Source organism: Anabrus simplex, chromosome 2 (assembly GCF_040414725.1).
Source record: "Anabrus simplex isolate iqAnaSimp1 chromosome 2, ASM4041472v1, whole genome shotgun sequence".
NCBI lineage: Eukaryota > Metazoa > Arthropoda > Insecta > Orthoptera > Tettigoniidae > Anabrus > Anabrus simplex.
Window position 1 is genome coordinate 857,187,717 of NC_090266.1, and position 13,015 is coordinate 857,200,731.

The 13,015-nt window shown below is 39.0% G+C and overlaps 1 protein-coding gene across 1 annotated transcript in view; it reads right to left on the minus strand.

The window, feature by feature from the left end:
- The window catches only part of LOC136863716 (uncharacterized), a 769,999-nt gene that overhangs the window by 339,146 nt on the left and 417,838 nt on the right, over positions 1–13,015 (minus strand). The window contains exon 4 of the mRNA XM_067140074.2: positions 5,667–5,764. Coding sequence (XP_066996175.2) covers positions 5,667–5,764 — 98 coding nt within the window. The remainder of the gene's footprint in view (positions 1–5,666; positions 5,765–13,015) is intronic.

A 13,015-nucleotide genomic window follows, 5' to 3' on the forward strand; every position in this document is an offset into this window, starting at 1 on the left:
GTAAATTATGTCCAGACGTCATCCTAGATCTATGCTATTACTAAACTTCAGCAATACCCGGTGAAGAAAATCCTTTCCCCGTCCTAATACTCATCCTACTTCCTTTCCCCCCTCCCTTTCATGCTTTTTCTCTTTCAGGGTTCAGTTGCGATGTAGATTGTACACTTCCAATTTATTCAACAGGCTTTCCTTTTATGTACCATTGGATAATTATTTGTAAATGTGGCACACCGTTTGGATTTTTCTTCTACTTGCAATTATTTATCTTGTTGTTAAATTATGGTTGTTAAATATATATTCTATTTCGCATTGTTATTTTGGTGATCTTCTATTGGCCTAGTTTCTTCTTTACTGCGCGATTTTCCTTGATTTATACTACTCCTCATCATCACTTATTATTATTATTATTATTATTATTATTATTATTATTATTATTATTATTATTATTATTATTATTATTATTATTATTCTAGTACGCTGAGCTCTCTACCGTATCGCTATATATCTTTGCATATTCCACTGCGTACTTCTGATTATTTATCGTTACTTGTACTTTTGTCTAAACACGCTACCACCCCGACTGTTACGGTAGCGCTATATTATAGTATGATAGCAGAGGTCCTCCCCCACTACAAGTGAGTGGGTTGGTGCGCAAAGTCATCACCATTCATTTTGGTAATGACACCGTTGGAGCTGCGACGAATATCGGCGATCTCTTTTCGAAGCATATTGAGAAACGTCGGAGTGTCTGAAAGGTGAAAGGAATTCCGGAGCTGGATGAAGAAGTAAAAGATGGATGTCTGCCAGACGAGGTAGGTTGGATGGAGGCAAAGGGGATTGCAGATGGGATGACGAGGACCATGTTGAAACGTTGGGGTGTTCGAAAGATGTGAGACCTCTCCTTTGGTGGCGACTGGATACACTGTATCTCACTGAGATGTAGTCCTTGAAAGGGAATAATCCCTCTTAATCCACGGCCGAACTTCCTAGTATAGTCGATCTCCGGTCCTGGTCCGAGATGATCGAAGCGTAGTCATAAAATTGGAACTCGTCGGCAAGGCCCTACATGGAGTTCGATGTTCTGCGATAAAAATACGTTCTGAGGTGAAACCCCCCCACCCCCACCGAAATCTGCTTCAGTTTATCTGGCTAATCCATTTTAAAGAGCTATTAAGTCCCATGGTTGCGTGTGGAGTAGAAATCCATTAGACGGCGAAAGATCAATCAATCAATACTGATCTGCATTTAGGGCAGTCGCCCAGGTGGCAGATTCCCTATCTGTTGCTTTCCTAGCCTTATCCGAAATGATTTCAAAGAAATTGGAAATTTATTGAACATCTCCCTTGCCTTAGTCTTTACTACTACTACTATACTGAGAGTCAAATCCAGACCTAAGCGGTCCCTTTGATGTTAGTCAGACTTCTGGTTGGTGAAAAGGCTTCCGCAGCGCTAAATAGTTCCCTAGGTTTGTTACTTGTTCCTGAAGTCAGGAGCTTCCTTCAGTTTGGTTGGATATTCTGGTGAACTGACTTGACGAATTAAAATTCTTTTCCCTGTATAAATATTATCACAGGTTGTATGCTATTCGGGTTCGCTACCAACTCTTATATTTCATACCTGGATGGGTATGAATAGTTATTGTTCTCAGTGGTATACGTAGCAAAATAATAATTACTTAACATGAGATTGATATCTTATTGCACTGTGTACTTGGTAAGCTCTGTTGGAATTCATTCCATTGCTGATAAGTTCGCATAATATGTGCGACGTTGAAGATGGATCCAAGAAAGCTGTTGGCAATACTGCCTGCAACAGCATGTTCAGTATTAGTAATGGCTGCCAGCTGTGAGCAACACGTGTGTGATAGTGTGACGCTTGAGTCCCCTGTGAAATACTTTAAAGCTAACAAAAGTAGACAAAAATTAAGTATGGAATCTAAACAAATGTCATTTAACTAAACTGCATGTCACATTTATGTGATAGAAAACGTTTGCTCGTTTGGTTGTTCGTCAGTAGGCCTATGTGTCAGCTCAGTTCGAAATATGCGCTCGCCGTAAATGAAACAGGAAGGGCCTCAATACGGTATGGGAATAGGATCCTTGGCATATTCGATAATAATAATAATAATAATAATAATAATAATAATAATAATAATAATAATAATAATAATAATAATAATAATAATAATAATAACAATAATAATAATAATTTGTACTTTACTATATATTCGTAACCGCCTCAACCTGCAGAAATGTTGTCATGAGGGGATCATGAATTCGTATTTACCTACCGAATGACGAGACTACAATAATTACAACATTCCTGGAAACATTTTATTTTGCAATCCCACTCACAGGTGGGTTTTTCAGCATGTTGAACTGTGAGAAACTGCCACTGACAGTCGTTGCACGAGAGCGGAATCGTATAGTTATGTTGTAAGTCTCCATGTGCCTCACACAAATTGCATTATGAAATAAAAATAAACCTTGCTTCTCTTGCCTCGGTATTTGTCAGTAATCTGTAAGTTTTACATGGTCAATAAAAGAATACATAGGTATGGTACGTGATGAAAGTACAGCTATGTGAAAGAAAGTGATTTCTTTTGATGCTTCACTATTTGAGAATGAAGTACTTGTCAGATAGACGCACGCCGTTAATAATAAGCTGTTTGTGATAGAGATGGAGAACGGAGACGGGAAGGGGGAACCGGGGACGTGCTCACATGCGGAAGGATACTTTTCATAAGCTCTTGAGTTGACTTTCAGTATACTACTACTACTACTACTACTACTACTACTACTACTACTACTAACGTTTGCGTTCCGTCCCTGATGGGGACGGCGGCCCTCCTAGACGGTGACGTCGTGCAGGAGAATAGAAAACCATTCTCAGTACAGAAGACGTTGGGGACCAGTACCTCTCCATCTTCCGAATGCAGAGCTGTCGAGGCACGGTAATGCCATGGCCACCGGTACGGCCAAATCCGGCTTCTGTTACTACCTACAGTGATTTCATTCCGCCTCTTAAGGGGGAGGCGGAGGTGTTAGACGGTGACGCCGTCTCTCAGGTCAGGAGGTTTGTGGGAAGGTGAGAGGGTTGGCGGCCGTGGCCTGTACTACGAGCTGTCCCGGCATTCGCCTTAGTGCAGGAGAGTGAAAGAAATAAACATTTTCACGACAGCCAACGATGGGGAACAACACTTTTCCGTCTCCCGAATGAAGAAGCGTAGAGCCACGGTAGAGCCGTGGGCTCTCCTCTGCTCGGACGGTCGGTCGTAGTGTAAAGCTATCGGACCGTGGACCAGTCGTCACCATTTGTAGGCCGAACCGCCGACCCCTTCGGCTTCGAGTTGGGTAAAAGTTTTCATTCCGTACGCGGACCGGGTGACATGCGAAGAAGTTGAGGTGGGTGCGGCCGTAGCCTATAGAAGAACTGTCCGTGCTTTTACCTTAGTGCAGGAGAATGGAAAATTAAATTCCACGCATTGGCCAAGATTCAAGCCGCACAAGCCTTGGTGAGAACCTAACGACGATATCTATTGGCTGTCATTTCTCCATTAGGGTTTTTGAGGTTATCTTCTTTATCCAGAAGTGATCGTCCTTCGTTAGCGGTGATGTTACCAAGATATCCTGAATTGTTTTCTATCGTAAATCACAAGGAAAGTATGCGTGTGCCTATACCTATGATTATAGCAGTTTACATCAAAAATACATAATGAAAAGTTGGCATTACAATTTGCATTACATTTATAATACTGTGTAAAATTCCCCAAAATTCGTTACATATTGAAGTCATAATTCTCCTACCATGAACTACTCAACTAGTGTATGGAGATCTTTGTGAACTATACATTGCATTTCCTTGTATGAGTGATATTTATTTTTAAAGACTAATCTTTTGCTTGTAATGTGAAGATCTGCTTTATATTTTGTGCCCTTCGTCAGTAAATTCACTCATTTTTTCCAAGAACATTTGTCTTTCTAATGAACGGTGTGAAATACCACGAATTGTGTGGCATTGGTACCTGAGAACTTTGTAATGGTTAACTCTTAAACTTTAGTTCTAAACTTTTTTGTGTTGTGGTTTCTGTGATATTGGAAAATACTTATCTAAATTACTTGAAATTTAGGCCTATCAACCTCGACTTTTGGTGCGTCCCTATTTTTGTGTAATCATTCACTATATTTATTAATGTTGTATCTGCTCGATCGAGTTTTGATTGTAACATTTATTATTTTATTTAACCAATATTGAAACTCATGTTAGTTTATTTAAATAGTTCTAAATTTTGGATTTCCCTTTGGTGTTGTTAAGTGATCATCACAATTTTGTAACGACCCCCTTTAAACGTAATATGACTCTACTCTCGCTATGTTAATCCTCTTTTGATTTAACTATGGATATACAGAATTACATGTGTGTATGAAGATTTCCATTCGGTAATATACGATATTTCTTTAATGTGTGCTGTGATTGTTTATTCAATATATCGCACCCTGAGTAGAAAAGTGTCGTAACTCAAAATCTGTGTTTCTTCAGAAATCAACATTTTATGTTTCCGGCCTTATTAACAAATGCACGCATGGGTTTCGGGATTCAGGAATTATTTTACAAACATAAGTTTAAGTCTAATAAACACTTCATTTTTATGAGGCGAAATCGGCGTAATTATAGATACGACATTTATGCATGAGTAGTATGCAACTTTTACAGAATTTCTAAATTGTTATTTGTATTATAATTTAGTTCATAATGAAATTAGAGTAACAAAAGTTTCATATAGAGGAATCGATAACTCAAAATCAACGGTTTTTACGAGTTACAACCTTTTCGCATTAAATTAATTAAATTTATAACCGTTAGGTTCTACAATCTGTCGACAGACTGAAAAACGTAACAGTTATGAATTAACTGAGTCGTAACTGAAAAGAAACGGCTTCAAATGTCACAAATTAAATTTGTATCCTAATACTGAAACTGTCCTTCACCCCACCTTTCCCGTCTTTGTTTACGCTGGTCCAATTCTCTTTAAATTGAACAAAGCAGGCGCTTGTTATTGTCCGTTTTACGTTACCTGCTGATCGTCACGAACAATTTACTTGTTTTCTATGACACTTGTCTAGGTTCTGCGGGTTATTCTCTCTGGGTAGCCCCTTAGGCTGCGCAATTCTCTTTTCCCACGACATTTTGTATTTGTATGTTTGGTATACTATCCTTGCACCTAGAACTTCAGGAAAGTATCCCCTCTCCGTTGTGATAGATTCACCCACAAAAGCGTGCATAAATTTTGTTTCTTTCATCATTTAATGCATACTCTCGTTGCCTTTAATTCTCAGCAAATTACATTTGATACTTGGAATATTGACATGGCAGCAGTGCCCCTACGTTTCTCCCTCCTCTTAATTTAGGACACCATACTTGTAAATTTATGTTATGTTGTAAAACTGTATATTTATATTACTAAACCAGAACTGCTACCAAAAAATAAATATATTTAAATACGTATTATTTCCAATGGTACCAAATAGGACTCTCAAGACCATTACTGATATGTATACATCTCATCAAATAACAAAATGTGAGCTAGTGGTGTTATAAACTTTGGACTTTCACCTAATAGTTATATGTGTAGAGAAAGGCCAACTTCTTAGCAAGAAATGATGTACCTCAATGTACTGCCGTTAGTAAAGATGAAGAAAGCCACCTCGGACCGCTCCAGCTGCAGTCGTGTCACCACCTTCCCGAGGTCCGTAGCGATGGTAACCTGCAACCAGACACAGTGCCATCAGATTAGTTCCATTTCTTATAGTTAGGCAAACCCCAGGGAAGTACAATCAGGCATACTACTGAACAGCTCCCGTCACAAGTTTTCGTCAGCAGGTTCTATTTCTTCTAGTCTGCCCAGTTGTAGAGAAGTAGAAACCGGTATACTTCTGAACAGAGCCTCTAACAAGAGGTCCCGAGCAAGCTCTCTTTCTTTTAGCTAGATAAGTTGCAGGAAAGTGCAATCAGATCTACTGCTGAACTATTCCTGTAACAAGAGCCTTTCAGCCAGTTCAATACAATACATGAATGTCCAGGTGTTTGATGAACATTTAATCCATTTTCTGCAAATTAAGATTTTTGATTCCTTAACATGAATGTCATTTCAAGATTTTCTCTAAAAGAAAGTATCCTGAAATAGTTAATGTGTAAATGGTAAAAACAAAGAATAATGCACTTTTGAAAAAGCTCTAATCTATTTGTTATTTCATAATGATGATAACGCTGATGCTTGTAAATGATAGTGCACATCCGTGTCTAAGCAACCTTGTTTTCCCTGGCCTTTTACCAGTTACCTGGGGTTAGCACTTCCAATGAATTTAGACTAGTTTTACGATCGGATGCCTTTCCTGACGCCGACACTATGTGGTGGATTGTCGTGGGACGTGTTGTTTGTATTTGAAGATGTGTAGTAAGACGAATACAAACACCTAGCAAGTTAATCAGACGCGATTAAACTCCCCAGCTCCACCGGGAATATCAGCTGTGTGAACTTAGCTCAGTTACCCTATTATGGGTCCCTGGGCACACAGGTATCAGTGGAAAATTAAGAAGCTGAGAAACTAGCGAAACAAGGCTCAAAAGGTCCTTTCATAGGACCAGAGCCCTTCCTGGGAGTGTCACTCCGAAGCGTGAAACTGGTAATATCCCAGTGGACAAACCAGTCTCACTTAAACATTTGGAAGAGGTTAACTATAGCAAGGCACGTGAACTTATCAAAGGGCCTAGCCAAAGTTATAAAAAGGTCCTGATAAATTTGAATAGGACCAGAATGCGAATGGTAGTTGGGCTGTTGACAGGTCACAATACCTTACAGAGACACCTACACATCATGAAAATCAGTCAGGATCCGATGTGTAGAAGATGAGGTAGGGAGGAGGAGACCTCCGCGCATGTGTTATGTCAGTGCGAGGCTCTTGCAGGCACTAGACATCGATACCTTGGCTCACATTTCGTGAGCCTGGAAGACATCAGGAATGCCAACATCCGGACACTGGTATCCTTTATAGGAGCACTAGGGCTGGACTAGGCAAACCCGTTTAAGAGACACAAAGGGTCTTCACAGACCTACGTGTGGAGCCCTGCGAAGGCAGAGTTCACCCATTCTTTATTTATCTATCTATCCACCGGGAATCGAACCTAGCGCCCTTCAAACCGAAAAACACAACACTGACCATTCAGCAAAGCGCCGGACATAAGTGTGTACACGATGAAGCGGAATGTCTAGGCCGTTATTCTTTGTTTCCTAGACCGACTTGTTATTCAAGTCCCAGTTTAAATTCAAATTGGTGAAAATCCTGCAGTCTGATGGCTGTTCAGAATGCCTTAATCATTAGTGGCGATACTGCAATTTTCTTAGTGATCAAATTAAGAGAAATATTTGCCTCACAACAAAAGAAACGAGAAACGTTCTCGCTTTGTGCAGCATGACGATGCTTTTCTTTCTGTTCACCAAAATGCTGCTGCAGTTGTGGGTTTACTGAAGATGTAATTGCAAAAACAGAAGAAACGTCTCTGTCAGCAGAGAATGGCGTGGAAATCGCAATCAAATAGTTCTTATTATCGAGGCTCTGGAGAGAGACGTTGGACGTTACCTTGTCATTTCTCCACTGTTTTCAGGAACCTAACAGTTTAACATTATTTGCGCATTTCAGAATTTAAAAAAAATATAGTACAAATATTTTTAAAAAATTAAATTTAAATTTAAATTCAAAATTTAAATTTAAAAAACTTTAAAAAATATAGTACAAATATATATAGTCTAGTGATAAAAATGTCGACATTTCTATTTGACAACTGCCCCGCATGTCTACCAAATTGATAATGCCCCATTTTAGCCAATAGATCCAAGGCGTGTCCGACTGTCCTGTCCATGGCGTAAAATAACAGTTAAATAAATAATACCTTGACTATAAGTGATGGAGAACATACGAGTATGATATAAGTTAACGGACAAGGTAATGGCGTGGGCGTCTCTACCCTGCATACGATGGGAAAACTACGACGTTAGATTTTTAAAAATGTATAAATTTAAAAAACATGAAATAAATTGATCAGATCACGACAACAAATAAATATATCACATTAAATTTTAATTCTGTATAGAGTTCATCTTGAGGAAAGACATTATGCGCCGGCACGTGCATTTAATAATAAATTGGGCTTGAATTGAATTACACAAACATTATTACGGCTGTGAACTATTTACTATATTTTCATCTTCGGAATGAATACTCGTTATACCATTTCCGCGTACACCATGGTGGAATCCTAGCTTAGCCTACCTAATCGTCTCGGGGGAAATCCTACAGATAAAAGTAATTTTACATAACAAAGTGAGTCGGTGAGTACACTATGTACAGTTCGCAGTGGGAGTAAACAAATAGCATAAACACATCGTGATTCGGACCACATACAACAAATTACACACGAATGAAACATAATAAATGTAAACATTTTGTCAAATTTTTCAAACACATTAAAAACGAAACACTTTCACACCAGCAAAGATCTTATCTTCATATCATAGGAAAAAATGGACTTAAATACAATTAGTGTTTCAACGTTGGTACCTGAAATAAATGGTCACAACTCGAAATAAATAAATACGCGCACGCCCATATCCAGTCCTACACTTGAATTCTAACTGATATTGGGACAGAATACTCACCCAAAAAACATAATGAAATAAATCATCAAACAATTAACCTCTAGGAACTTGGGTGAAATATAAGCACAGGCCGCACTAAACAAGACCCTCCACGGTAGTAAACAATCCTCGTCGGAATTAGCCCTCGACGGAATAAAACATCAACGTAGTTCAATGCTCCTATCACGCAGCTACATAAATCTGAGATTCTAATTCCCGTACAAATAAATGACACTGGCCTACACGGGTCCAAGTACAATCGACGATACTGCATAAAATAATAAAAACTACCCAAGGCAAGTCTAATAAGTACTCGTTCATCACGCTGGCCTTTAATTGAGGAACACACTTCCACATTATCACTGAATCAAATAATTCACACGTCGTAAATTTCATTTAGATGACAAGAAATTGATGACAAATATAAGTTGATGACAAACTCACAATATCCGATTCTCCCAATAATAACCTTGAGCGTATTACGAAGTTCACATCCGCACGTACATGAAGTACACAATCTCATTTCAAATGCAATTATATCGATTAACTTTAAAATCTGTTGACCGTAATTATGCCATTTTCTGTTCAGCCTGCATAAATGAATAAATGAATGTCCTAAATCGCATCCCTAAAGTTAGTTATCATATCCAAATAATAATATATTCAAACTATGACTAGGAAAATATCAATGATAAGCAGCTTCAAATAGAGACCCAGTTGGTCGATACAAAATCATCCATTCATTCGAAACTTAAGACAATACTTACATCATTAATTGCTTCATAACACATATTTACACACTTGAAATCAGGCGAAGTCGTTATCTGACTGGGCAGCATAATTCTCCACAATAAACATGTACAATCACACTATTCTATTTACACAAATCCATGATGACCCTGTACTGCCGTCGGACACAAAATACCTCCAGGATCTAACATACATTCACAGTCATACGTATGCATGGTGAAATCTGACTTTATGGCTTGCCCTTCTGATTCCCCAGGTTAATTTAAAAATGAAAATCCACAGTCGGTTTCCAGTCATTTGACCGAGTCAGGAATGGAATGAAGCCCCGTCTAGCGGCGAGGATAGGAATTGTGCCGGCTGCCGAAGCCTGTCGCACTCCTCTGGGGCAATGATTAATGAATGATAGATGAAATGAAATGGTATTGGAGAGTGTTGCTGGAATGAAATATGACAGGGAAAACCAGAGTACCCGGAGAAAACCTCAGGTTAATTTACTGAATTTAAAGTTAATCGTACTACTTGAACATGTCATCTTAACATTTAGTTTAACCCGAGATGGCCAAAGCATCTCCACTAGCAAATCAAAAATAATCAAAAAGAAAGAAACTGAAATAGCAAATAAAATTAACCCACTTGGTTTCTAAAGCAAGATGGCCTTAAACACTGGTCATTATTCTGTTAAATGATTTAGATAAAAAAGTTTTTAATGTACATATTAATTAAATTAACCTATCCCCTTGACAATTACGATAGCATATATTATTTAACTGAACTTGTCCTCGGACACCCCCGGAACTAAAAGCCATACGCCATTATTATTATTATTATTCATTCATTCATTCAACTTCGCTAATCGGCCAACTAGGGACCACGATAAGCCTCACTTTACATTCTGGCATTTGTTCATCTTTCGCTTGATCCACATCGTCTTCATTAGCTCACTGTGTTTAGCACGACGTTCTTCTGTCCACTTAGCACCAGTTGCCCGTTTTTCGTCCCGGAAAGTCCCAAAAGTCTTGATGGCTGCTCTGAAAAGATTTCGGTCTTGTGCATCTTCTGCTTGTAGGCCCAGTTCTTTAAGATCTTTCTTGACATTAACGTACCATGGCATTGCCGTTTTTGGTTTTGCATCAAATATACTGAAGATACGTTTCGTCCATCGAGAGTCGATCATCCGTCGTATATGACCGTAGAAGCGAACTCTGCCTTTACGCATTGTGTCCGTGATCTTCTCTATCTTAGAGTATACTTCTTGCCTGGATTTTCTAATGTAGATGCCATTTTTGTAGTTTGGACCAAGTATGGTGTGTAAGATCTTTCTTTCTTTCCTCTCTAAATCCGCAAGCAAACATTTCTCGGACAGGATAAGGCATTCAGATGCATACAGTGATACTGGTTTGATGACAGTGTTGTAGTGACGAATTTTTGTGTTCAGGGAAAAGCACTTTTTGTTGTAAATGTTGCGGGTGGTTTGGAAAGTGACTTCCATTTTCTTGATTCTTGCTGCTATGGCCTCTTTGTCAAGTCCATTTTGCTGAATCCATTCCCCAAGGTATTTAAATTTACTAACACGGTTTATCGTTCCATATTTGGTGTTTAGTTGTGCCGTATCATCTTTGATATTTGACATTACTTCTGTCTTTTGAAAGGAAATTTGTAAACCTGTTTGTTCTGCTACTTCCTTCAACACATTGATCTGTTCTGTTGCACTTTCGAAATTTTCTGCCATAAGGGCTATATCATCAGCGAACGCTAAGCAATCTATTTCCACTCCATTTTTCTTTGTCCCAATCCTTACGGGTTTGTAAAGGTTTCTTTCTTTTAACGTCTTTCGCCACTCCTGTATTACCTTCTCAAGTACGCAGTTGAACAAAAGAGGTGACAGCCCATCTCCCTGTCGAACGCCTGTCTTGATCTCAAAGGGTTCAGAGAGACATCCTTGGAATTTTACTTTGGATTTGGTATTGATTAGTGTTGCCCTTATTATCGCCAGCAGTTTCTTATCGACTCCTATTTCTGCAAGAATGTTAAACAACACATCACGGTCGATGGAGTCGTATGCTTTCCTGAAGTCTACAAATGTAGATACATAGGTTCGACCTCTCAGCATATTGTATCTTATTATGGTTTTTAGGTTAAGTATTTGTTCTGCACTTGATCGGCCTTTCCGAAAACCTGCTTGGTATTCCCCGAGTTTGTGCTCAATTTGCTGTTCTAGTCTTTCAAGGATGGATAGTGACAGGATCTTGTAGGCTACTGGCAGAAGAGAAATTCCACGGTAATTGTTCACATCTCTTATATTTCCTTTCTTGTGTAAAGGATGGATCAAGGCTAGCTTCCAGTCCTCTGGTAGTTGTTCTTTTTCCCATATATCTACAATGGTTTGGTGTAGGATGTCAATTGCTTCTTCCGGGGCATGTTTCCACAGTTCTGCAATCATGGAGTCTTCACCAGGAGCCTTGTTATTTTTCAGTCTCTTTATGTGGCGTTTGATTTCATCGCGATTTGGTGGAGAAGATGGCAGGTTTTGGCTCACTGGTTTGTTTGTTTTGATGGGGTTGGCTGGTTTTTCACAGTTTAGAAGGTCGTTAAAATACTTAGCTAAGATTTTGCAGTTTTCTTCATTTGATGTTGCAAGAGTTCTATCTTTCCTTAGAAAGCAAAGGGAAGGTGCCTTGTATCCTTGTACCTTCTTTTTGAAATTTCTGAAGTATTCACGGGTCTCGCCTCTATGAAAGTCTTGCTCAGTCTTGTCCAGTAGTTCCTTTTCATACTTGCGTTTCTCACTGCGTATTATTTTTGCTGTTTGTGCTTGTTGTGTTTTGTACATCTTCCAATCTTCTTCTTTTTTCGAGGTGTAATACTTTTTCCAGGCCTTCAGACGATCCCCTAAGGTCTTCTCGCAGTTATCGTTCCACCACGTGTGCTTCTTCCTCTTCTTGATTTCCGCCACTCCTTTTGCAGCTTGTATCCTCTGCTTTCTTGTGCTGTTGAAGTCTTTTTCCACTGGTTGGGCAAGTTCTTTGAATTCCTTCTCTCTTTCTCTGAGCTTTTTTGTGTCAAAGCGAATTATGGTAGGTTCGTTCTTATTTTTGTTGAGAGGGATTGGCCGAAACTTGATTACTGATACATAGTGATCTGAGTCTATGTTTATTCCCTTTTTTACGGTAACGTTCATGATTTCCGGACTGTATCTTCGAGATATAGCAACATGGTCTATTTGGAATTCTCCTATTGTTTTGTTTGGGCATCTCCATGTCATCTGTTTTCTTGGTAAGTGACGAAAGTGTGTTGACATCAGTTGGAGGTTGTGGTTATCACATAGTTCAACGAGGCGTTCTCCATTCTTGCTGGTTCTTTTGTGTGCTGGGTAGAGCCCAACAACTTTCCTGTGTTTCCGTTCACGTCCTACCTGTGCATTAAAATCACCCAATAGAATCTTGACGTGGTGCTTTGGGATTTTCGCTAATCTGGCATCCAGCATGTTCCAGAATCTATCTGTGTCTTCCAGGTCTTTTTTGTTTTGTTCATTAGTTGGAGCATGTGCATTGACTAGCGTATATGTTTTATTTG